Here is a 24,964-nt window from a genome sequence, read left to right as displayed (position 1 = left end):
ATCTCTCTCCACTCTTCTCTCCTCCACATTAACATTAGATTGGCTATAAACCCATTATTGTACTTGCTGTGAAGGCTCATCCAAGGTCTTGACCTGGCCAAGGCCGGGCGCTGCATCATTGGTCCACTACTCCAACCCCCCCCCCCCCCCCCCCCCCCCCCCCCCCCCCCACCCACCCACCCAACCGATGGGAACGGGAATGAAACCGAAAGTAGGTAGAAGCTCGATCTGGCAATGATAGGGTGCCTCCGATCTGATGATGGCGGCTGAGATCCATGTGAGAAAGGCTCAGATCAAAGTGGCGACAGCTCTGGTTCAGCTCCTCCATCCACATCCTTATCTCCGGTGAGATCCGTGGTGGCATGGCTTGGAGGCCGGCATGCAGACGGTCGGTGGGCTCACCAGTGGGCGCTCGTTGGACCCAAGGATGACTTTTTGTCTGCTATTCCAGATTAAAAGAGACGTTGAGTAACGTCGCCTCTGAAAATGCTAAACGCCAACGCCCATCTCTAGAAACCTTTTGTGAGCTACAGATCATGTAGACGATCTAGACTAGACCCACGTCTAGGTGGACAGTGGTTGATGGGGACGTTGGCTTCATGCGAGATGCAAATTCACGCGATAAACTTAGATTCAGATACATGTTCAAATTTGGAAATGCTATGGCTTTTATACAATTTAAACTCATAGTCCCTCTCGCTAGATTTTCGGTTTTGTGTGCGTTCATACTCATATAGGTCGTGAAGTGGCTCATCGACAGAGTTAACCATTTCTAATTGGCATTTGGTACAACTTCCGTGAATCTAGTGTTCTTGGTCAACATACAAGGTTTTTTGTTGTTGTCATTCCAGTGGCCGCCCTTATACTTTTCTAACGGTCTCATCTTCCACGGGCTGCCGCCTTCCGGCCACCTATAAATACACGCATGCTCCCTTGCAAACTTCCCAAGCAGCCTGCTAGCCACTCGAGTGCTCGACAAGAAAGCAGCTAGCTACCTAGCATCAATGGCGGCCTCTCCGATCCTCTTGCTGCTCCTCGCAGCCTTGGTGGCCGGAGCCAGCGCCTCCACCTTCACCATCACCAACAACTGTGGGTTCACGGTGTGGCCGGCGGCGACGCCGGTGGGCGGGGGCACGCAGCTGAACCCAGGCGGGACGTGGACCATCAACGTGCCCGCCGGCACCAGCTCCGGCCGGGTCTGGGGCCGCACGGGATGCTCCTTCAACGGCGGCAGCGGGAGCTGCCAGACCGGCGACTGTGCCGGCGCGCTCTCCTGCACCCTCTCCGGCCAGCCTCCTCTTACGCTGGCCGAGTTCACTCTCGGCACCAGCGGCGGCAACCAGGACTTCTACGACATCTCGGTGATCGACGGCTACAACCTGGCCATGGCTTTCGCTTGCACCACCGGCGACCGCATCGTGTGCATGGGGTCGCAGTGCCCTCAGGCGTACCTGTTTCCGGACGACAACTCCAAGCTCCATCATTGCCCTGGCAACAGCGACTACCAGGTCACCTTCTGCCCATGACCATGACTATGACCATGAGGCAGCAGTGTGCATGTTCAGCCGACGACGCATGCATGAGTTACATATAAAGCATGGCATGAACCCATTCAGGCAATAATGTCACCATGTAAGTATTGCATGAATGGTTATAGTATATATAACATGTTGATGAGAATAAGACCATCCTGAAAATCGCACAGGCATCATGTAAATGTATGCTCCTATGTATCGGGATAGGATTTCGTGTACCATCAAAATATGGATATATAGACGTTTCGAATAAATAAAATATGGATATATAATGCATTTCAAGCATATGTCTAGTCTATAAATCATGGCTGATGTGTAGCCATCATCTATATACCAAATATTCAAGAGCCAAAATTTATGGAGAGAGAGAGAGAGAGAGGAGGGTGAGTGAGGGAGAGTGCGCCGTTGGGTGAGAGAGAGATAGAGAACGAGAGGATGGATAATAAGTGAGAATGAAACCCTAACTCTCTCTATATATACACTGCTTGGTTGGTCCTTGGATTTTCCCTGAAAATGGATTTATGGAGATGGGCACCTTAAGACAACCGCCTCCAAAAATAGAACATTTTTGGAGGTGCTTGTCTTAAAGCGACCGTCTACGTAAATCAATTTTCGGCGATGGGTATTTTCTTACTATCTCCGTAAACACAACAACCGTCTTAGTAAATCAGGCGGTCCTTTTTTGGTGCCTCCATAAATAAAAAAGACCACCTCCATTAATTGACAGGTATTTTACGAGGCGGTTGGATTTTGTAACCACCTCGGTTAATGTTTGGGCAGTTCTCCATCCAAGGCAGCGTAGTAACGGTGCCGTCGGCAGTGACACCGATCGGGTAGCTGAGGAGGTGGCCTGGGAGATCCTGCTCCAGGTCATCGCTCGAGTACAGATCCCAATACTTCTCAGCGATCCTGTTCACCTTCTGCACACACTCCACGCTCTCAGGGCGCTGGAAGACATCATCCTGCATTCCCAGGTGCTCGTACCATAGAGACATCCGGAAGCCGTGGATGTGGCCACGGGCAGGCTGCCTGGTTGCCAGGTGGTACGGTTGGTACGCGCCCATGGCGATTTCAGAGTCCCTGGCACCGTCCATGCACCTCTGGTTGATGTTGGCAGACCCAATGATGATGTACAAGTCGTCCACTGAAATCAAACAAAAAATGTTACCATCTTCATCAACAAATGGACGCCTTTCAAGCCAAGCAAGAGAGCAATTCAAGCAGGAATTCAGCTTTTGCTACTAAGATTAACTAACTGTATACCTTGAATTATTTTTACTCATTTGAAAAGAATGTTAATTCCTTCAAAAAAAAGTGGAATTATATGAGCATATATAGGATAGTTGTTCCCCTTAAAATTTGTTGTTTTATATTGATGCCTTTCCTTTCCAGCATATAGTTACGCTCTTAACTAAGAAAACATGTTGATCCAAACATATGCACTTCAGAAGAGTAATAAGTTTCACAACAACATCAACCATGCTCCTAATTTTTGATAAATAAAAGTTACGTGGTCTATTAGAAAAACTACTGCCATATCTAGTGTAATGCATGGCTATATAGAGGTTACTATCACGAACAGAAAATCTGACACCTCTGAAGCCAAGAAAAGAAAACAATGTAAGCAGGGTGCCCAAAGCTTTGCTATCAAGAGAAACTAACTATACCCCTTGGTTTCAAGCCAAATGAGAGAAGAGCATGAGACCTTTGAACGAAGCAGGATTATAGTAGCATAGGACAATTTCTTCTTGATATACTTTATTTATGCTTTAAGTTGATTCTGCTGCTCTCTAAAATAGTTATAATTCTAACTTAATTAAAGCGATCCCAGAGACAAAAAAAAAAAAAAAAAAAGCGATCCCTTGCTTCCATTACAGATAAAGCAGAAATGCATGCTTTGTAGCGAAAGAAAACATGCTCTAGGTGTGAACGTATAAAATATATATTCTATATCAGTAAACTTAAAAATGAAATATACACTACGGGATACTGTGTATTTACCGAGTCTGAGTAACACTCGGCAAATAGTGCTACACACTTGGCAAACTCATTACCGAGTGTCACACTCGGTAAAGTGCACTCGGCAAATAACGACTCGGTAACGTTATTTTACCGAGTGTCTAATATCGGCGCACTCGGAACATAGGTTTACCGAGTGCTGAAATGACACTCGGTAAACAATTATGACTTGACAGTCGTCAGCCTCCAAACTGACCGTTAACGGCGACTTTTACCGAGTGTGACCAGCAGCACTCGGTAAATAAATTAGCATTTCGTGATCAAAACAATTCCGCAAATAAATTTTTTGAATAATGTTTACCGAGTGTAGCTCCTCACACTCGGTAAAAGAATAACCAATTTTGTGATTAAAACAATTCCGTAAATAAACTTCGGGAAATAATGTTTACCGAGTGTTCCCACTCGGTAAAAAGTAGTCAAATATTACCGAGTGGGGATGCGGCACTCGATAAAAAATGGCACACTCGGCAAAATTCACAGAATCAGAACCAATTCGGTTCTGTTCTCTGTTTTACCGAGTGCCACACTCGGTAAAACTGACAGAATCTCTGTTTTACCGAGTGCTGCACTCGGTAAAATATGTCCACAGAAATTTTGTTTTGTTTGTTTCAGTGCATATCCAGTCACAATAAGCAACAAAATCACAGGAAATTATAATAACATGACAGATAGGCAATATATATCACATATATGTCCACAAATGTCACATCCACTCACAATAACCAACATATGTCGACAAGCACCATGCAAAGTCCACAAACACCATCAACATGTGTCCAAAGTCCACAAAGTTCAACCAAGTCCACAGTTCAACATACAAACCCATCAAACAAGGTCGGATGGCCTGTGACGTGGTCGGAGGCCTGCGGAGAAACGGAGTCAAGTCCAGGTCTTGATCACCCTGCATACTGTTATCAGTGTCTTAATTCGATTCGTCTCGATCCACCATTCATGCATACTGTTACGACGACTTTATCAGTCGTACTCTCTTTAGTGTACTGATGTGTGGATAAGGCATTTTTGGTTTGAAATATATTGCAATGATTTCTAAAATGTGGATCTTTTTGGTGTCGCGGGTTCAAATTTCCTTCATGTTTTATCTGCATAAAGATGATCAGTTTGGTTATCAGCTAGCTTTATTTCTGTCTCTGAGAATCCACTAATGCATTTCTCATCGGTCAGACAGATAACTTCAGCATGTTTCTTTGATGTCTCACGTCCAATCCTTTTTGAACCCAATCGAACATGTTCAATTTAATCAGAGCATGTAGATTGGACCACATTTTCCCTGGACTCTCTACCGTGGACCTCAGAAGGGTTACTACCAACTTCGAAAACAAAATATTCCATGAGGCTAATAGTAAGGTAAGCCTATTGTCTCCTCTTTTAGCTGATCAATTAGTATCATTTACATATGTGCAGCGTGTGCATTTCAGCTTCAGATCAGGAGAAGCCTGCTGCTTTCAGCGTGTGTCCTATTCACTTTCAGAAGAAAAAACGAGAAACCGCCGGACTCGCTACATCCCCTATCTGACATGAATTCCACACGGGCGCGACGAGCACGCAAGCAATCCCCAAAGGTCCGTGGACACCGAGCGCTCAGTCCGAGCAGCAGAAACGGCGGCCAGTGCAGGCAACGGGGGCCGTCCCGCACGGATCCATCCATTTCCATTCCATCGCATCACGGCGCCACCAGACGGAGGGGAGAGGTGGGCAACAGGGCAGGTACCTGGCGTCGACGGGAGCAGGCAGGGGTCCCTTGTCGCCACCGGTGCGGCGGGAGCACGTACGGAAGGGGAGGCCGCGGTCAGGGGAGGGGAGAGAGTGCTCGCCGTCGCCGCTATTGCTGGGGCCCACCCCACCCCACCTCGCGGGAACGGGAGCGAAGGAGGGAGCACGGGGCGGCGTCGGCAGAGGGGATCGTCGTCCGGTGCGCCGGTGCCGTTGTCTCTCTCTCCGTCTCTCTCTCTCTCCGTCTCTCCGGTGGCGGCGGCTGTGGGGGACCGCCCGGTGGCGGCGGTGGTGGAGGGGAGGAGGCGGCCATGGTGGTGGGGAGGCGTGTGCGGTGTGTGTGTGTGTCTGTGCACGATTTAAGGGAGAAACGGCTAAGTGTTAAAGCTTCTGTTTACCGAGTGCCTAAATGTACGGCACTCGGTAAACTCAAGCACCGCAGCCCAATGACATGTGGGCCTGGTACATGTTTACCGAGTGCCCAGATCTACGGCACTCGGTAAACAGAAGCATGGCAGCCCACTGTGGCAGACAGGTGGGCCGTGGCTAACCTTTACCGAGTGTTTGAGGTCACACTCGGTGAAAGTATCCATTATTTCATGCAAAACAGAATAGAAAAAATGCCAATTTAATCCTAAAATTCACCAAACTTTCACATGAACTATTTCATGTCATCTATTTACTATCTAAAAAATTCCAAGTTCAAATCATAATGTTGAATTTCACTCTTAATAGAAATCATACTCGTCATTGTGAATGTTTAGCGTCTCTTTGGGAGATGTACCGGTTCGGCAGCGACGAATGTAAAAATACTTCCAAAACGTTATGAAATTTTTTCTATAACATAGATGTATGCTTCAATGTTAATTCTTCCAATCTTGTGATTTATCGAGTTCGATTTTAATTATTACAATTAAATTTACACGATATGTACCTAATTTTCATAAAGAATGAAAAATTTGTGAAATATAGTAAATAAATCAAAATAAACACCATATTTTGGAATGGAGTACTAAATATCATATGTGGATAGAGGAAAAAGAATGAAGGGAAAAAAAGAAATTTGGTTGAATTTTACCGAGTGTTTCGCCAATACACTCGGTAAAAGATAGTGTTTACCGAGTGTTGCGCCAATACACTCGGTAAACATGTCATGCCGTGACGCCGTTTGGGGCACAGTTGCTATCCTAGGTGACGTGGCACCTCAATACCGAGTGGCTGTTTTTACCGAGTGCACCCCTTCGGTAAACTTGTAGTTTTACCGAGTGTCTGAAGTTACCGAGTGTTCTGACTCGGTAAAGCGGTCTACTACCGGGTGTTTATGTTTTCCGAGTGTTGGCACTCGGTAAGTACTGTTTTCCAAGTGCCCCGACTTTTGACACTCGGTAATTGTCGGGGCACTCGGTAACTACACAGTCACCGGTAGTGATAGTGCAATACGAGGGTAAAGTACAACTGATCCATTACCTATTATCATTTTGCTATGAACATAGATCATAAACCTCCTAGCCTCTTGAGCACGGATGTAATCAGTGTCATGTTCTGGGTGTTGCTCGGGTTCATATTCTCACTCCTGCTTCACCTTGCGGTTACCTAAGCACAAGAAAGTGAGATAGTCCTTGGGGTTTGCTTCGATTCTCTTGGCTTGGAGAGCTTGTGTGACGTCAGTATACATCATCTCCATTGCTCTCCTTTGCCAGTCAAGGATTGCCTGAACAGAAGACTCTTCTGGAGGATTCTCAGTCCACGTTGGCACCAAACATAAACAGTAAATCGTTCCCCAGCTTCAATCTTGCTGACAATCTTCAATGAGAGCTCCTTTGGAATCAAGTGAAGAGCACCAATTTCTTCGGGCTTGATGCCTTGGGGCTTCCATCCATATGAACTTCCAAGGAAGTACTGATTCTCAATGTATATGAAGTTCTTCACCCTTCAGATGGCATTCATGTATGCATCCTGGATACTCAGGTCGATGATTTGATCCTTTCCACTCACAAGCCCAGCTCTTGCAGCTTCCTCAGGAGTCTCGGGGAAACCAAAAGCAGCACCACCATCAATGGATCTGAAGAGCTGAACATTCCATGTTTCTCTGTCCTCCTGGAACATCGCAGGAGAGGGGGGAATAATAATGTCAGAAAGATCCCTGAGACGTACAAGGAGGTCCTTGCCACCCTTCTTCCTCCATCTCTGCTCAAAGTTGTAAAGAACATCCCAAGCAATTGGCCCTTCCAGCCGTGAATGAATATCATGCCATGGCTCTCTTGGACCACCTTTCTTGATTGATCCACCCTTAAAGTTTGGCTAGTGGAAGTCATCATGATGGACACTGTCAAGTGTCCTAAACAAGGAGTAATACTGGGTATCATACCTTCCATTACAAAGGTCAATGCTACCAATGAAGCTGACTATCCTCCTCCGCTGGGAGTCTTGGTTGGGTAGCTCATGGTCAATTACTACTATCTTCTGATGGTGCGTGAACATAGTTGATATCTTCAGATCCTGAACCAAGCTGCCAGAACCATCAGGGTTGCGACCGCACAGAACACAGTTGACGTCCGTGCCATAAAAGTAATTTGCAGTCTCCTCATCATGGGTTGCCATAATGCCATCCTTCTTAAGCAGGCCGACCGAAGTCCTATCATCCCACACTAGCATAAGGACCTGGACACCTTCACTGGCCTTCCTCTTGAGCAACTCCCCAAGAGTAACATCACTCCAGGTTTTGGCCTGTTGGTGTCCCTAACCAAGGTGATCTCTGTGTACACGGACCAGCCAGTTATGTAAATCAAACGCTGGGCCTTTCTTATGGCATCAAAGATATCCTCCCAGCACCTTTATGGCTCATAGTTCTTGCCATCAGCAAGCGGGATCCTGGGAACGAAGTTGTCGGGGACATGAGCATCTTGGTACAGAGTAACCTTACACCCCTGGCTCTGCGGGAAGAAGGTGTATGGAACACCAGGTTACTTGGTGCTCCGGACACCCCTCACCCAATTGCGGTCCTTGGAAACGTCAAAGTACTGGAGCTTGACATGGATCTTGCTGTGTCCAATGGGTTCACGCTTGTCATCACAGATTTCAAGCCACCTGTCAATCTCCTCTCCGTCCAGGAGGTCCGTGATAGGCAATTAAGTCCTCCCGATGAGCGAGGCCCAATGGGGTTGTCGATCTTGACGGTGAAGATGACGTTGGCGGCCCTGTGCGTGCAGTAGATGTGGAAGGACTCGTACCAGCGAGGATTGATGGGCTCGTTGAAGATGGTACGTGTACGCCCAACGCAGACCTTCTCCGGATCAATGGTGGCTTATATCTCGGTGCTGCCCTTGTCGACACCCACGGTTTCCTCGATCCCTTCCACAAGCTATCGAAACAAAACAAAATGAACATGTCGTGTTAGCAGAAGAGACGAATCTGGTAGGCATACTTCGAAACGAGATTTAGGGAACTAATGCTTGAGCACTCTCGCTCTTGAGCAAAATTAGAACAGTAGCATGGCAGTTAATGATGAAGCGATCAACAGTAGTAGAGAGAATAGTAATCCGGAGGGAGGCAGGTAGTGCCATCATTCATGAATCATTCGCTGTCTCTGTATTAACCAAATCACACGTCACGAGTTAGTGAAAGCAGATTAACTCAACACGATAATCATTAGATCTCAAGCATCGTTTATAAACAGAATACATGGAGGCATATGGAGAGGCATGTTAAGAAACAAAAAACAAGGAAACTATTTAAACCGCCTCCTGAGATGGCACCAGTACATGCGCCTGCTACTGCATGGTCTGTAGAACGCATGAGGATTAACACGCTAACACGCCCCTACAGTTGGAACGTCGATATCAGCCGGAATTGGAGACGTTCAAACTGGACCTTTATTCCGTAAAAACAGAGGTAGGCACATCCTAGTGAATATGTCCACATAGTGCGAGGTGGCAGGCACATGAAGAACTTGGAGTGTACATCAATCTCAATGTGTTTGGTGCGCTGATGTTGTACCAGTTTTGTTGAGAGATTAACGGCAATGATGTTATGACAAAACAGCACAGTAGAACGCCTGAGACAGATACGGAGCTCCCAAAATAACTGACGGAGCAAAGTGACCTCTGCAGCAGCATTAGCAACTACCTGATATTTGGCCGCTGCACTCGAATGGGGCACTGTTGTCCGGCGCTTTGATGACCAGGAGATCGAATTATCGCCCAAAAATACAGCATACCCTAGCCAGCATAATCAGCATTGGAGTATGCAACCAGGTCATAACTAGAAGAACAAAGCAGCCGTAGACCATAGTCCAAGGTGCCCTTGATATTGTGGAGAGCACGCTTGATCAAGGCCAAATGCAGTAGACCGGGATCATGCACATAAAGACAGATCTACTACGTGACATAAAGAGATGTTCGACTGGGTGAAAGTGAGATATTGTAGGGCACCAGCGAGAGCATGGTAATAGGTGGCATTGGTAACAGGAGGCACATCAGAAGAGAGGTTAGCATTGTGTCCATTGGAGCGGAATAGGGTTTGTAATCCGACATATCAGCACGATCCAAGATCTTAAGCATATAGTGACGCTGTGATAGGTTCATACCAATAGTACTCCGAGAGATAGGCATCCTAAGAATGTGACGTAGACTGCCAAGATCCTTCATAGAGAAGTCCTTGGAGAACTGACAATAATGCGTAGCAAATCTCCAGAAGAGGCAGTTAAAATGATATCATCAACATAAAGAAGCAAGTATGCCCTGTTGGACTCGCACCGAAGAACAAAGAGAGATGTATCCGATTATGCTTCCATAATACCAATAGATCGAAGAAAGGAAGCAAACTTGTTGTACCAACCTCGGGGTGCCTGTTTCAAGCCAAATAAGGACTTATTAAGATGGCACACATGGTCAGTCTTGGAGGAATCAACAAAACCATACGGTTGTGCACAATAGACCGTCTCACTCAAGGTGCATGGGAGAAAAGCATTCTTCACATCCAACTGATTTACCGGCCAGTTTCGAGATATTGCTAGAGATAGAACCGTGCGGATGGTGGCTGCCTTCACAATCGGACTAAAAGTCTCACCAAAATCAATAATAGGGCACTGTTTGAAACCCCACATTACCCAACGAGCTTTGTAACGATCTAGGGTACCATCAGGAAGCAACTTGTTCTTGTAGATCCACTTCCCGGTAACAAAGTTGGTGCCACATGGGGGAGGAACAAGATCCCAGATGTTGTTCGCTTGGAGGGTGGTGCATTCCTCTAGCATAGTATCCCGACAGTTTGGATCAGCCAAAGCACGACTGTAGGTCTTTGGAATAGGAGACAACACAGTGGTTTGCAGGTTAAAGATCTTCTAGGGCTGTTGAAAACCATGATTGCCCCGAGTGACCCTAACATGGTCATTGATGATAGTCGAGACTGGAACAGCGCCTGGTGGAAGCTGTGCACCAGAACCAGGTGTGCTGCAGAAAAGAGGTGCTAGCCTACGATGAGGCTAAGGGCGGGTTGTTGGGCAAAAACATCCTAGTACCTGATGGTCCAGCGACCGCCGAAGGCCGGCCAATGCAAGGGAAATGGGCTCCACCATGATCGACCCATGGATGGGAGCTATCGAGGCTGAAGTGTCCAGTTTCCTGCTGGCAACAGTCAGAGAAACATATTCATTGGGGGCAGTGCTAGATCGGCCAAGACCTGCAGCACCTGGACATGCAAGACCAGAACCTGCAACAAAGTACTAATAGGGCTAGACACATAGTCAAACTCTGAGACAAATTCATGGTTGGATAAAGGGAGTGGGGCAGGAAGCTCGGCAAAAGGAAAGGAAGTTTGGTAACGTGTCAAGAAATAATGTGATTTCTAGCAAGATCGAGGCAGTGCTATCCCTTGTGTTCCGAGGGATATCCTAAGAAGACGCAAAGGGTGGACTGAGGAGCGAGCTTATGTGGAGTGGTTGTAGATAGGTTAGGATAGCACTTACAACAAAAAAAACAAAGATGATCATAGGAAGGGTCAGCACCATACAGAGCAGAGTACGGAGTTTGCAAATCAAAGGTCTTGGTTGAGTGGTAGTTGCGGAGATAGGTGGCTGTGTGAAGGGCTTCCACCCACTAACGCACCAGAATGCTGGCTTGAAACATTAGAGAACACTTAATATTATTTGTGGAACAGATAATAAGTTTGATGTGACCATTTTGGGGGGAAGTATGAGGGCATGACATGCAAATGGTGGCACCATGAGTGAGGAGGAAGGAGCAGGTGGTGGCGTTGTCCAACTCCTAATGCTTGTCACACTGGACTGTCTTAATCGTGGTGCCAAACTGAGTAACGAGATAAGTAAAAAAGTTGGAGAGTAGGAAATATGTCTGACTTGAGACGTAAAGGAAAAGTCCATGAGTAATGTGAGCAATCATCAAGAATTGTAAGACAGTATATATAGTCAGTGACACACTTGCAGTTGAAGATGTCCACAAATCATAGTGTATTAAATCAAAATTCTTGAGAGCACGAGAATAGGATTGAGTAAAAGGAAGGTGCACATGGCAGACTAGCTGACAAGCATGACATATGGTTTCTAACTCACTTTTGTTACTAGCAGAATGTAAGGATGGTGCTAAGTGAGATAAGGACTCAAGGCCAAGATGACAGATCCGGTGGTGCCAAATCATGGGAGGGGATGTGATGGTGGCGAAAGTGTGAAGGTGGGTTGGTGGCCAAAAGGAGTAGAGCTCCCCAGAACTATTGCACCTAACGATCTTGTTCCGCATTACCAGATCCTTCACAGAGGGACCAAAAGGGTCAAATTCGATAGAACAATGATTGATAGCGGTGAAACGATGGACTGAAATGAGGTCCTTAATAATGTGCAGGGAGATAACAAATGTAAAGGGTGATCTGTAATAGGAAAAGAAGTGATAGGTAAAACAAGAGCCATTACCGACCATGATATTAGAGGGGTAAAAGAATTGGGTGAGTGAACATAGTATAAAGAGTCAGAGTTTGAGACCATTTGAAAGGAAGCACCTGGGTCTATGTACCAGTGGTCTTTTGGTGGAGGAGTGAGTGTCATGGTGTTGAAATTGTTCACAAAGCCTACGGGTCCCATGTCCAGGATTGTTGTTGGTGTGGTGCGACGGAAGGGGCGCTATAGAAGGGTGCAGAGGCTGGTGAGCCTGCGACGAATGGCTTGCCGACTGGGCTGGTGAACTGCTGGCTAGCGTACTACTTCTGGATAGGCGTGCTAGCGATGAGAGCATGTTGGCGGTCTTTAACTCCTATTTCTTACCACCAACTCTCACATAAAATGAACTCATACAAAAACTAAACTTAGAATTAGGGCTTATAACTAATGAATTCCACAAGTTTTGGTGATTATTCATTTACTGGAGGACATGTCAGAATAACAAGGAAAACACGCCCAAATACGCAATAGGACAAGGCGTAACATCACCCAACATGAGCCCAAGAGGAGAAGGCCAAATAAACCTGGCAAATCAGGGCCAATCATGTGGAGAAAAAGGCCAAAACCCACATCAAATCATCTCCAAATGTCGCTAAACTTTGCAGTAGCCATCTAGAGGCCCATGGAAGGCAACACACCGAAGCTGGGGCCATTTGGGCCAATTGAGGTGTGGCCTCACCCCTACTGGGGTGTCTCGGGCCCATCTTTGGCATGCTACCTCTTACCACCTTACCAACGTCGGTTGTTAGGGTATGGGCCAGGTCCAACGCACCTAGATGGCGGTTTGGAGGTCGGTTTGGTGCATTAATGATGGGTTCAAGAGAATATTCCATGGAACATCCCCTCCTCTCCACCTATAAAAGGAGGCCCTAGATAGCTATCTAGAGTAGTAAGGGAGAGATGTGAGGGAGAGCTCGGGGAAGCACTGACTTCTCGGTGTCTCCCCAACTTGTACCTCGATGAACACCTGTACCTCAACGGATTCTCCTGTTAAGTGAGTGTTCGTGTTTTCTATGGTAGAAAGTCTTTTGATTAGTTGAGCTTTACTCTTACTTGTTTGTGGGTTCGTCATCCATCCTCGTGGTGGATACTCTAGTATAGGGCTCCCGACAAAGACGGATCACCCTGTACAACACTAGAGTAGTAGTCGATAGCGTAGATGTGGTGTCTAGGCTAGAGGCTACCTTATTTGCCTTGTGCTAAAAGGTTGAGGGGTAGGCGGTAGGTGGTGATAACCCTGTCTGTCCCTTGTAATCCCCAATGTCTGGGCACAACATAGAGCTGTAGGCCGGCAATGCCTGGCAGACCACATGTTCACCGGTGCCCGATGTAAGCAAGTAGAAGTAGAGTTTATCTGTCCTTGGACCTCAATATTACAGGAATCCTTCTATATCCTTTCCAACTCTATCCTTTTGTTGTCCTTGGATAAACTAGCTAGAAGAGTACCCTCATTCCCTACGGAGAATACGATACCCTGAATACTTTCGGGTGAAATACTACAACGGTAATTTCGTGCACTTGCAGATTATTTCTGTTTGCGTTAAGAAATACCAATAGAGCTTAGGGTTGAGGAAGCAGTGGAGTGAGAGGAGGGTGTGGGTGCAACACCGATTGGCCTTGTTAGATGGCAAAGGTCCCTGTGAGTGGGGGCTTAGTATCGAGTGCGCGTGATGGACCACCCTGGCCGCCCTCGTTCCCATTGTAGTGCCAACGCTGATGCTTTCTATTGGAGCCACCGCCGTTCCCAGAGCCACCCTATCTGCCCTAGCCACTAGCGCTGATGGCGCCATGCCCGGTGGTATTGGGGCCAGCAGGAACACCTGGGTTGGTGATATCATTATGTAGCGTAGGAGGGTACGCTAGAGTGGTGTCCATAGATGTCGTTTGAGTGTAGGACATGCTGGCGAGAGTCACTTCCTCGATAAGCAGATCTGCATGGACGTTGAAGTAGGCCAGAAACGAGCGCGTGCGCTTGATGAATGATGCCATGTGAGAGTACCGCTCGTTTAGCCCATGAAGAATATTAAGGACTAAGGTGCAGTCCATAACTGGCTCACCAATGTCCCCAGAGTGTCCGCCATACGCTTCATCTTGTTGTAGTAGTCGGTAATAGAAAGGTATCCCTAAACATGGGTCCAGAATTTGGCATCAAGGATGATAGTATGGGTCTCCTTATTGATGATGAACTATTCTTCAAGGGCGAGCTAGATGGAGCGCGATGTCGGTGATGCGATGGACATTGCTTCGATGTGCTCAAAGCGACGCTGTGCCGAACAGACATGACTTGACATTGCAATCCATGCGATGGCAATGAGAATCCATGGAGAAATCATCATCGGAGAGGACTAGAGAGTCGAGAGCGTATTTGGTAACGGTGTTGAGGAAGAGTCTGCGCCAACGGCTGTAGAACATGGACGTCTGCTCGAGGACGAGGAGGATCATCATCTTGATGTTGAACACCGCAACATCCTGAGCATGGAGCTGGGACTGCTCCACGTTCTCGTACTCCGCAAGACGATGGGTGGCTTCCTATGCCCTGATTGTGGTTGCCCAGGCCTCGGCGGTGGCTGCTTCAGCTGCAGCCTACCGGAGCGCAGTGTCCTTGTTGGAGAACATTGGGAGAGTGGGAGTGCCGGCAAACGAAGGGATGCCGGCATGGAGGCGGGAGGATGCCATGGTGAGAGGCCAAGGGCAGTTTAGGGAAAGCAAAAATGAGGGGATCAGTCCCCGTTTGATACCACGAAAGTGGATTAACTCAACGCGATAATCATTAGATCTCATGCATCGTTTATAAATAGAATACAAAGAAACTTTCTAAACCACCTCCTGAGATGGCACTTGGTATGTGTGCCTACTGCCACTGCATGGTCTGTAGAACATGTGAGGATTAACACGCTAACAGTTAGCGCAACTGTTGGAGGCTAGCATGCCAAATCGGGGCTATCGAGCATGGTGGGAGAGAGATCATTGGGAGACTAAGGAGAGGAGTACCTTCATCTGTGTACCATGAATCTTTTTCAGTGGGAGGAGATGCCCTAACCTCTCATTGTCCTCTAGGATTCAAAATCTAAATTTGTGTTCTTGTGATTCGTGTTTCAGTCTTCTTTGACTCTCTGTTTTTCCTCTCCTCGTTTTGCTTCAATCTTTGATTTGAGATGGTTTGGGGTCTTTCCGATTGATCTGATATGAGCTAGGACAATTTTCTTCAATGAGATTTCTCTGAATCCACATGAGCTCACAGATCGGGACGATTTTCATTTTGGGGAGGAAAAACTATGTTCTTCGCACGGTTTGAAATTCCCATGGATTGGCTAAATCTTGGGTGATGATTTCTTAGGGATAGCCCACCTACTGCCTTGTGACCATCTGGTTAAAATTTCATGGCTGGTGGATTCGATTTGGCCAAGATTCGATCAAGTTTTTGATGTCGGGCTGCTAGTCACGGGGGCATGCACTGGACTCTTATTGGGTGCACTGGTCTTCTCACCGGACGTGACCAATGCCCTGTGCTATTTGCGCTCGTGTTTTTGGTTCGGCACTAGCGTGACCGGTATGCTACTTGTGCACTGGATACTCCACCGGTGGTAACTGGTGTGTTGAACATCCCTCGCCTGCGGTCTCTCTCCTCTCTCTCTACAACATCCACCTAGAGACGTTCTCAGCAATCTCCTCCCCAGCATGCATGGAGGCAGCCACAGAAGCATCGGCGGAGGCAGCATCAGAGGCAGCCCTTGTCTTCTGCCGCTTAGTGGTCACCTTGGAGGTCGTGCCCACCTTCCTCTTCTTCGCCTCCACCACAGTTGTTGCGTTCTTCATGGCGGCCTTCCTCGCCTTGTCCTCAAGGGATTTCATCACCTTCACGGGAACTTCGTGCTCCTCATGATGAATCCCAAATTCTTCAAACACTCTCACTACTACAAAAATATTTATAGAGGCGGACCAAAATGATTAATGGAGGTGGGCATTGCAACCGCCTCCAACCAAAAGTCACATTTAATGCCAAATTAACAGAGGCGGTTGTTTTGCCCACCTCCAAAAATAAATTAAAAAAACAAAAAAGGAAAAAGCCCGAAGCCCAAACCAGGCTTGGGCCTAGATCTAGGCTGCGCGCCGCCGGATCCAAATGCGCCGGGGCCAGATCCGTCAAAGTGGAGCCCGCCGCCGCTAGATCCGCCATTGTGGAGTCCGCTGCCGCCAAATCCACCTGCACCGGGGCCACATCTGCCATGGTGGAGCCTGTTGCCACCAAATCCACCATGGTGGAGCCCGCCGCCACCAGATCCGCCCACACCGAGGCTGGATCCGGCCTTCCCGTGCGCCGGCCAAGCATGAGGGAGAGGGATGTGCCATCGGGGCGGGGGAGGGATGCATAGCCGACCTCTCTGTGCGCCGATCGAGCTTGATGGAGAGAGATGAGCTACTGGAGAGGGAGAGGGATGCGCTGCCAGCCACCCCGTGCAATGTCCGAGCACGGGTTCCGTGGGAGAGATGGAGAGGAGAGGGAGGTGCACGCACCCTGTGTCGGCCGATCTCGGGTTTCGTTGGGGAGAGGAGGATGGAGCCTTCGGTTAGGGCTGCCATGGGAGCGAGGGAGAGGTGAGGGAGAGGGAGCGGTGAGTGAGGGGCCGGGATGCAGAGGTGTCTGTTGTGGGGGCGTCGGGTGCGACTGAGGGGCTTTGAGAGTGATAAGTGAATGAAACCCTAGGTCTAGGTATATATACTATGAATGTGATATCGGGCCGAGATGGGCAGCCTAGGCTGGAAGCTGGGCCTATATTTTAGAAGGCGGGCATTATAGTGTGCCTGCCTCCAAAAATGGATTTATGGAGGTGGGCACCCTAAGATGACCGCCTCCGAAAATATGTCATTTTTTGGAGGCGGTTATCTTAAGGTGCCCACCTCCATAAATCTATTTTTGGAGGCAGGCATTTTCTGACCTGTTCTATAAATAAAAACGACCGCCTCCGTTAATCACTAAGTATTTTAGGAGGCAGTTGAATTTTGTGACCGCCTCGGTTAATAAAAGTGCACTATCTCGCAAAATCATTTGTGTAGTAATGTCTGTTCAGCCGAGGCATCATGCCCGTGATGGCCTGACGCGCGAGATATTCCCTATCGGACATCTCGCCCAGAATCTCATGCGCCCCAGCCTCCGTGGACTTCACAATCTTCTCTGCAGCTCAGCCCTCCTTCTTCTCGAAACCAAATTGGGGGAAGGGAACACCCACGCCTTCATCAAACACAGGAAGGTTGACCATCTCAATGGTCATGGCAGACCTGTTCCTACCCAGCGGCCAGTAGTTCGCCGCCACCATCTCCTCCACCAAGTCCCAGCCTCCGGAGTACTGGCAAGCCAGGGCAAAGGCCCTATCACATGCTTCACGGCCTTCCACCGTACCTAGGCCCGAGATCCCCTAGGTAAAAGGCCTCATCAGCGTCATCACTAAGGCCAAGGGGTATCGAGTGTTCTTCTTCCCAACAGCGCCAGTGGACATCATGCCTCTGGTCCTGACGTAGAACCAGTATTGCATCCAGTCCTTCGACCACTTGTTCTTCTGGGCAAAGGAAATCTCCATCATCTCGCCCTTCTGGTTCCTCTGCAGCATGAAGGTGCAGCTCCCATACTGCGCCAGTGAATGGTCTTCGCCCACATGCTTCGGCTGGCGTTGGAGCTCATAGTACTCACAGAACGTCCCAACGTTTGGCTTCGCACCATAAGACCAGCATGCCCAGTAGAACATGCTTAAGGTGAGAATGCCGTTGGGCGTCAGGTGATGAAGTTGAAGAAGAAGAAGAAGTCTCGGAACACCACAGCATCGGTGGCCTTCGGCTTGGGAATCGTCTCTCCTTCCAGAGGCGTCACCTTCGCATCCCCAAAGTAGCCTAGCCGCTGCAACTCATCCACCATAATCTTGGTCATTAGTGAAGGCCCAAAGTCCTAGGTCTTCAGGTTGCCAGCCATGTCTTCAGCCTCCCCAGCAGTAATCAGATTAGCAACAGAAGCCTCGACACTGGAAAGACCCTCCTCAAGACCTAGAGCCTCCGCACTAGCAAGCATGCACTCCTCAAAATGCACAAACCACCCACTAGACCTAATCCCAAACAGACGGCAATATGGCCCGAAGAGGGAAGCCCGGCGTGGAGGAGGATTAGGAGGCGTAGCCACTTCGAAAAAATATCAGCAAGCAAATAAGGGCGAAGCGAAGGCACAAGGCCATTGAGCTGAGGCAACAAGCAGGCAGGCGAAGAAGAAACACTACTAGCTAAAAGCAAGCGATAGCGCAAACAAGGACAACAAGGAAAGCGATGGCTATGGGTAGGGACAATGGGTGACCTCCACCAGCCCTTATATAGCCACCGCGGCGCCGCTTCGGCTTCCGCGACCAACGGTCATGTCCGTTTGAAAATGCATTGGTTTTGTGGCCACAATAATCAATCATGCGCCGACACTTCACCAATCCAATGGTCTGATCTAGGCGTCCTAGGGGGGAAAAGGGGGAGAAGCCAGCCATCACATACGCAGGAGCCTTCGAGCCTCAAACTCCCGAAGGTCGCTTGTTGAGGGCAAGGCCTGCCAGCACTAGACCAAGCCCTCAAGGGGGGAACTATTGGGACATAGTTTTGAGCCATGAAGGCTTTGGACCGGAACCTTGATCGAACTAAGCAAATTAATGGGTGATAGTCGAATGATGTGTAGGACGGATTGGCAGGAGCCTTCATGTACCAGGCCTGACGTGGCAAAGGCCTTCGGGTGGTAGCGAAGGACCCCACAATAGGAGTGGAGGCACTCGAGCCCGATCAAGGGTGGAGGCTTGGCCGATGAAGGCGAAGGCTGCAACCAGTTGGCGTCCAGGTTCAGGCGAAGGCTGGTCACGGAGAAGGCTCCGAAGGCCAGAAATCTCCTCGAAGGGTGGTGGCGCTAGATCTAGGGTCACACACTGGCCCATGATCTCGGCCCATCAAGCGACGGCGGTTGGAGGAACAGCTCCCGAATTTGCCATTAACAGTTTGTGTTAGAATAGGAATATGCCGAGAATGTCCTATGGCCGGAAAGGGGCATCACAGTAAAGGTAGTTCTCAGTAAGAGTGAACTATGAAAGGGGGAGGCATAACCACTATAGGGGTGGTTGAGAGCATTTATGAAACCCTAACTTTGTCTGAACCCACCGATCATCTGTCAGCTCTCCTCCTGAAGCATCGGTCGGACAGAGGTCTTACCCGTTACCCCCAAGTTACTTGCTGGGATTGCAACATCCCAACATGCACCAAGGGCAGCCGCTAGTGGAGCCAATCGCCTATGAGGTTGTGCGTTGAATGTAGTTAGATGTTGTTGTGAATCCAAATGCCAAATCTTTTGCATTTTTTTATTAGATTTTGGTTCGTCTAGGGTTTGGGATTCATTTGTTATTTATCTCAGTAGTGTTAATCATGGCTTGCTTTGTATCAACCTTCCCTAATATGTTATGAATTTCTAGTATTACGGTCTGATAGTGATGAGTTCATTGTTGAGATGCATTAGGGGAGTTGAGTCGCACTAGGTAGGGTGGCCACGCGGGGACAGGCTTGTTCCTGACCTTGCCTCTTGCCGGTGTTAGTTTCAGCTGGGACAACTTCTTGGTGGTGAGATGGGTGTGGACATGCATGCAAGGAACACTACCACAAAGACGATTTTCAGAAGGAATGAGACCACATTTACTATAGAGGCAGCTCTTCTTCATTGACCTGCCTCTGTAGTGACATGTCGAACAGTCCGCCTCTGTAGTTGCATCGTCAGAGGCGGCTCGCCATCTAGCCGCCTCTATACATCTAGTTGTAGAGGTGGATAGATGGCGACCCGCCTCTGGTCTTACTATATGTAATATGACCGCCCTCGCTCACTCCGCCTCCTCGACTCCAAACCCTTGCCTCCTCCTCTCCAAACCCCATCGCCGGCTCCTCTTCTCCCCTCGTGTTCGCGGCAATGTCCGGCTGCTGTGGCTAGAACGCAAAGACCCAAACTCTCAACGCCAAAGGGCAGTTCTCCTTGAGTAGTGGCTAGATCCCTTTGCATAGCGAGGTGTTGTACCTCATCAACTCCGTCACTCTGATGAGGAGGTCAAGCCGTCTGTGATGGCAAGGTGTTCTACCTCATCGACTCTGACGAGGAGGATATTCTTGGCTGCATTTCAAATAACTGAAACTTCATCATTAGTGTGATAGCATTTTTTATGTGAATGCATTCAATATAGTCTCCTTACATGCACGTGTGCCAAAATGTGCAGTGTTTTTTTTTTTTTTTTGCAGTGGTTGGTTGTGATCACGCACAAAAGAAAGTTCCACGCTGGTTCGCTGTGCAAAACATTCGATACTTTTATTCACGAAAAATGGTTAAAACTTCTCCCTCCACCATTAAACACTCAGGCCTTGTTTGGATGCATGTGTGTATTCACTTCAATCCACATGTGTTGGAGTGGATTGAAATAGAACTTAGTTTAATTCTACTCCAATCCACTTCAACACATGTAGATTGAGATGAATACATATGCATCTAAACAAGGCCTTAATCTTTTCAGGACTTTTAGGATAAATTTGTGTCCACAGGTTAATAAAAATTAGTCATGCATGAACCCAATTTGTTGATGATGATCAATGGTAATTAAAAACAAAGCGCTAATTAAAATGAGATGTATCGAGGCCCTGGAGCTAAAGTATCAAGTTTTCTAGAACAATATTTGAGTCATAAAATATCTATGTTTCCTAAGACGGTGAGAGTACATTCTAACAATGTGTCTTCTCCAGCGTCAACTTTTTTTTCTTCGAGCTGGATTGAATATACCAACTTAAGGCACTATCAGGACAGTCATTTATAATATAAATTGACTATATGTGTGATCGCGATGTGATTGGTGCGTAAGTACTTGCTCTCTTATACATGCATCCTATGGAAAATGTTTTGTAGATGTGTACGTGGAAAAAGAGAGGAAAAAAACTGTTTTGATGCATACATGTGCGGTGACTAGATGTAGGGTCTGCATAGGGTGGGCTGCAGACTCGTGGACTTGTCCGCAAATAAACCACATATTGTACGTGCACAGAATTCGTCATGATCAGGAATTCAGTGCACAATGACAGAATTTGGCAGTGCGGAAATTGAAGGCTATTTTGGATCAGCTTATATCTAGACAAACATAGCACAATCATCAGCCTGCCGTGTGTACGTAGTCTATTTATTTGCGGTAACCTTTACGAGTGTTCTGAAAAAAAAATATCATCTTTCCTATGTTCGGTAATGGCATATGCCCATGCTTGTCAGTACACATGTTTTCAAGCATGGCCCTCCAGAACGAAGTTATCCATTGAACAAGCAATACCGTGTATGACCAATGTGTTATCTTCGTCAACTTGGATCAAGTTTTCATCACATCTAGATGATCTATCTGATAAGGTCAAAATTCTAACAAAAGTAACACGGCAATCAACGCAACAGATTTCTACCGAGTGCTATTAGCTCCTCATTAGTTTCTAGATTTTAGAAACTAAAGGCAAAAACTAGTTTTTAAGAACCCGAAAATGATACAACAAGGCCCATACACTAGACTTTTTCATTTCCGCTAGTGTCTGGACATCACGACTATATATAAAATCAATTTTAGGAGGCATGGTGTTTTTTTTGATCGGAGAAGACATGATGTTTATTCACAGAGAGGCATGCAAAAAGTAGGTTATTTCCAAAAATAGCCACCACCTTTCGGTGGTGGACGTCCCATTTTTGGAGACAGCATGGCTCTAAATATTTATTAACACCCGCCTCACTAAATACGCCCGATGGAAAGGAGGCCCAACTCCAATGTCTCATATATATAAGCACAACACTTAGGGTTTCGCAGTTCTCACCCTTTCTCTTCCATCAGCTCCCTCTCATGCTTTCTCTAGACTCAACACCAAATCTCATGGCCCACTGCTCCAAGCCACCCATTGTGGGCATGCACACGGCAACGCCCGAGCCGAACCCACCTGACACAACTACTCTCTCACCCTATCTCTCCCCTCTGGAAACCGATCCAAGGGTGCGGCGCAAAGTGGAGAAGCCCCAACCCAAGTTGTGGCGTTCCGTCCGAGATGAAGAGGTGAAGGGCCAACGACGGCACGTACGAGATCATCATCAAAGGGTGGCGGCGGCCTATCCGAGGGCACGCAAGGTTGGCGATGGACGTTTTGTGGTCACAACGGTGGCACAGCGGCTCATCCTGGGGCGAGCAAGGTCAACAATAGAGCCACGTTGCTTGGCTATAAGTCATGTTACAAGAGCCATATTATACAGTAGGTGTCTCCTATTTGTCTTTATAAAGTTTCTCTTTCCTAATCCTCCTCACAACACTTGCTACTTGGGCCCACTAATACATATGCTTCCGTGCCTAGCTTGTTGCTTGCATGAGAGCCAAGCTATCATCTTTCTCCACTCTTCTCTCCTCCACATTAACATTAGATTGGCTATAAACCCATTATTGTACTTGCTCTGAAGGGGCGGTAGCGGCTCATCCGAGGGCTTGACCCGGCCAAGGCCGGGCGCTGCATCATTGCTCCACTGCTCCAACACCCACCCCCCCCCCCCCCCCCCCCCCCCCCCCCCCCCAACCGATGGGAACGGGAATGACACCGAAAGTAGGTAGAAGCTCGATCTGGCAATGATAGGGTGCCTCCGATCTGATGAGGGCGGCTGAGATCCATGTGAGCAAGGCTCAGATCAAAGTGGCGATAGCTCTGGTTCAGCTCCTCCATCCTCATCCTTGTCTCCGGCGAGATCCGTGGTGGCATGGCTTAGAGGCCGGCATGCAGACGGTCGGTGGGCTCACCAGTGGGACCCAAGGATGACTTTTGGGATCTGAGCGGCCTTGGACAGCTGGCCTCTATTCCCGCTCGTTGGGCGCTGTTTTTTGTTTTTTCCCTAATTTCTAGAAGCTTGTCTGCTATTCCAGATTAAAAAAGACGTTGAGTAACGTCGCCTCTGAAAATGCTAAACGCCCATCTCTAGAAACCTTTTGTGAGCTACAGATCATGTAGACGATCTAGACTAGACCCACGTCTAGGTGGACAGTGGTTGATGGGGACGTTGGCTTCACGCGAGATGCAAATTCACGCGATAAACTTAGATTCAGATACGTGTTCAAATTTGGAAATGCTATGGCTTTTATACAATTTAAACTCATAGTCCCTCTCGGTAGATTTTCGGTTTTGTGTGCGTTCATACTCATATAGGTCGTGAAGTGGCTCATCGACAGAGTTAACCATTTCTAATTGGCATTTGGTACAACTTCCGTGAATCTAGTGTTCTTAGTCAACATACAAGGTTTTTTGTTGTTGTCATTCCAGTGGCCGCCCTTATACTTTTCTAACGGTCTCATCTTCCACGGGCTGCCGCCTTCCGGCCACCTATAAATACACGCATGCTCCCTTGCAAACTTCCCAAGCAGCCTGCTAGCCACTCGAGTGCTCGACAAGAAAGCAGCTAGCTACCTAGCATCAATGGCGGCCTCTCCGATCCTCTTGCTGCTCCTCGCAGCCTTGGTGGCCGGAGCCAGCGCCTCCACCTTCACCATCACCAACAACTGTGGGTTCACGGTGTGGCCGGCGGCAACGCCGGTGGGCGGGGGCACGCAGCTGAACCCAGGCGGGACGTGGACCATCAACGTGCCCGCCGGCACCAGCTCCGGCCGGGTCTGGGGCCGCACGGGATGCTCCTTCAACGGCGGCAGCGGGAGCTGCCAGACCGGCGACTGTGCCGGCGCGCTCTCCTGCACCCTCTCCGGCCAGCCTCCTCTTACGCTGGCCGAGTTCACTCTCGGCACCAGCGGCGGCAACCAGGACTTCTACGACATCTCGGTGATCGACGGCTACAACCTGGCCATGGCTTTCGCTTGCACCACCGGCGACCGCATCGTGTGCACGGGGTCGCAGTGCCCTCAGGCGTACCTGTTTCCGGACGACAACTCCAAGCTCCATCATTGCCCTGGCAACAGCGACTACCAGGTCACCTTCTGCCCATGACCATGACTATGACCATGAGGCAGCAGTGTGCATGTTCGGCCGACGACGCATGCATGAGTTACATATAAAGCATGGCATGAACCCATTCAGGCAATAATGTCACCATGTAAGTATTGCATGAATGGTTATAGTATATATAACATGTTGATGAGAATAAGACCATCCTGAAAATCGCACAGGCATCATGTAAATGTATGCTCCTATGTATCGGGATAGGATTTCGTGTACCATCAAAATATGGATATAGACGTTTCGAATAAATAAAATATGGATATATAATGCATTTCAAGCATATGTCTAGTCTATAAATCATGGCTGATGTGTAGCCATCATCTATATACCAAATATTCAAGAGCCAAAATTTATGGAGAGAGAGAGAGAGAGAGGAGGGTGAGTGAGGGAGAGTGCGCCGTTGGGTGAGAGAGAGATAGAGAATGAGAGGATGGATAATAAGTGAGAATGAAACCCTAACTCTCTATACATATACACTGCTTGGTTGGTCCTTGGATTTTCCCTGAAAATGGATTTACGGAGACGGGCACCTTAAGACAACCACCTCCAAAAATAGAACATTTTTGGAGGTGCTTGTCTTAAAGCGACCGTCTACGTAAATCAATTTTCGGCGATGGGTATTTTCTTACTATCTCCGTAAACACAACAATCGTCTCAGTAAATCGATTTATGGAGGCGGTCCTTTTTTGGTGCCTCC

General features: G+C 48.1%; 2 protein-coding genes and 1 pseudogene across 2 annotated transcripts; 2 read left to right on the top strand and 1 right to left on the bottom strand.

Annotated features, from left to right (window-relative positions):
• Window positions 1-957: 957 nt before the first annotated feature.
• LOC136508937 (thaumatin-like protein) lies at window positions 958-1,837 on the top strand. Its single transcript, XM_066503717.1, has one exon. The coding sequence runs from the start codon at window positions 1,005-1,007 to the stop codon at window positions 1,524-1,526; it is 522 nt and encodes a 173-aa protein (XP_066359814.1). The 5' UTR covers window positions 958-1,004; the 3' UTR covers window positions 1,527-1,837.
• A 414-nt stretch (window positions 1,838-2,251) lies between these two features.
• Window positions 2,252-16,083, bottom strand: LOC136507792 (phospholipase D alpha 1-like; annotated as a pseudogene).
• Window positions 16,084-23,678: 7,595 nt separating this feature from the next.
• On the top strand, window positions 23,679-24,539 carry LOC136508834 (thaumatin-like protein). Its single transcript, XM_066503615.1, has one exon. It carries the CDS (start codon window positions 23,734-23,736, stop codon window positions 24,253-24,255), a length of 522 nt encoding a protein of 173 aa, XP_066359712.1. The 5' UTR covers window positions 23,679-23,733; the 3' UTR covers window positions 24,256-24,539.
• Window positions 24,540-24,964: the final 425 nt, after the last annotated feature.

Source organism: Miscanthus floridulus, chromosome 15 (assembly GCF_019320115.1).
Source record: "Miscanthus floridulus cultivar M001 chromosome 15, ASM1932011v1, whole genome shotgun sequence".
Taxonomy (NCBI): domain Eukaryota; kingdom Viridiplantae; phylum Streptophyta; class Magnoliopsida; order Poales; family Poaceae; genus Miscanthus; species Miscanthus floridulus.
The sequence above is the reverse complement of the archived record's forward strand: the minus strand, read 5'-3'. Positions and strand labels throughout refer to the sequence as shown.

Bases quoted from the DNA above. Each gene is read 5' to 3' on its own strand.
- LOC136508937 (XM_066503717.1), top strand. From the start codon at position 1,005: ATGGCGGCCTCTCCGATCCTCTTGCTGCTCCTCGCAGCCTTGGTGGCC.
- LOC136508834 (XM_066503615.1), top strand. From the start codon at position 23,734: ATGGCGGCCTCTCCGATCCTCTTGCTGCTCCTCGCAGCCTTGGTGGCC.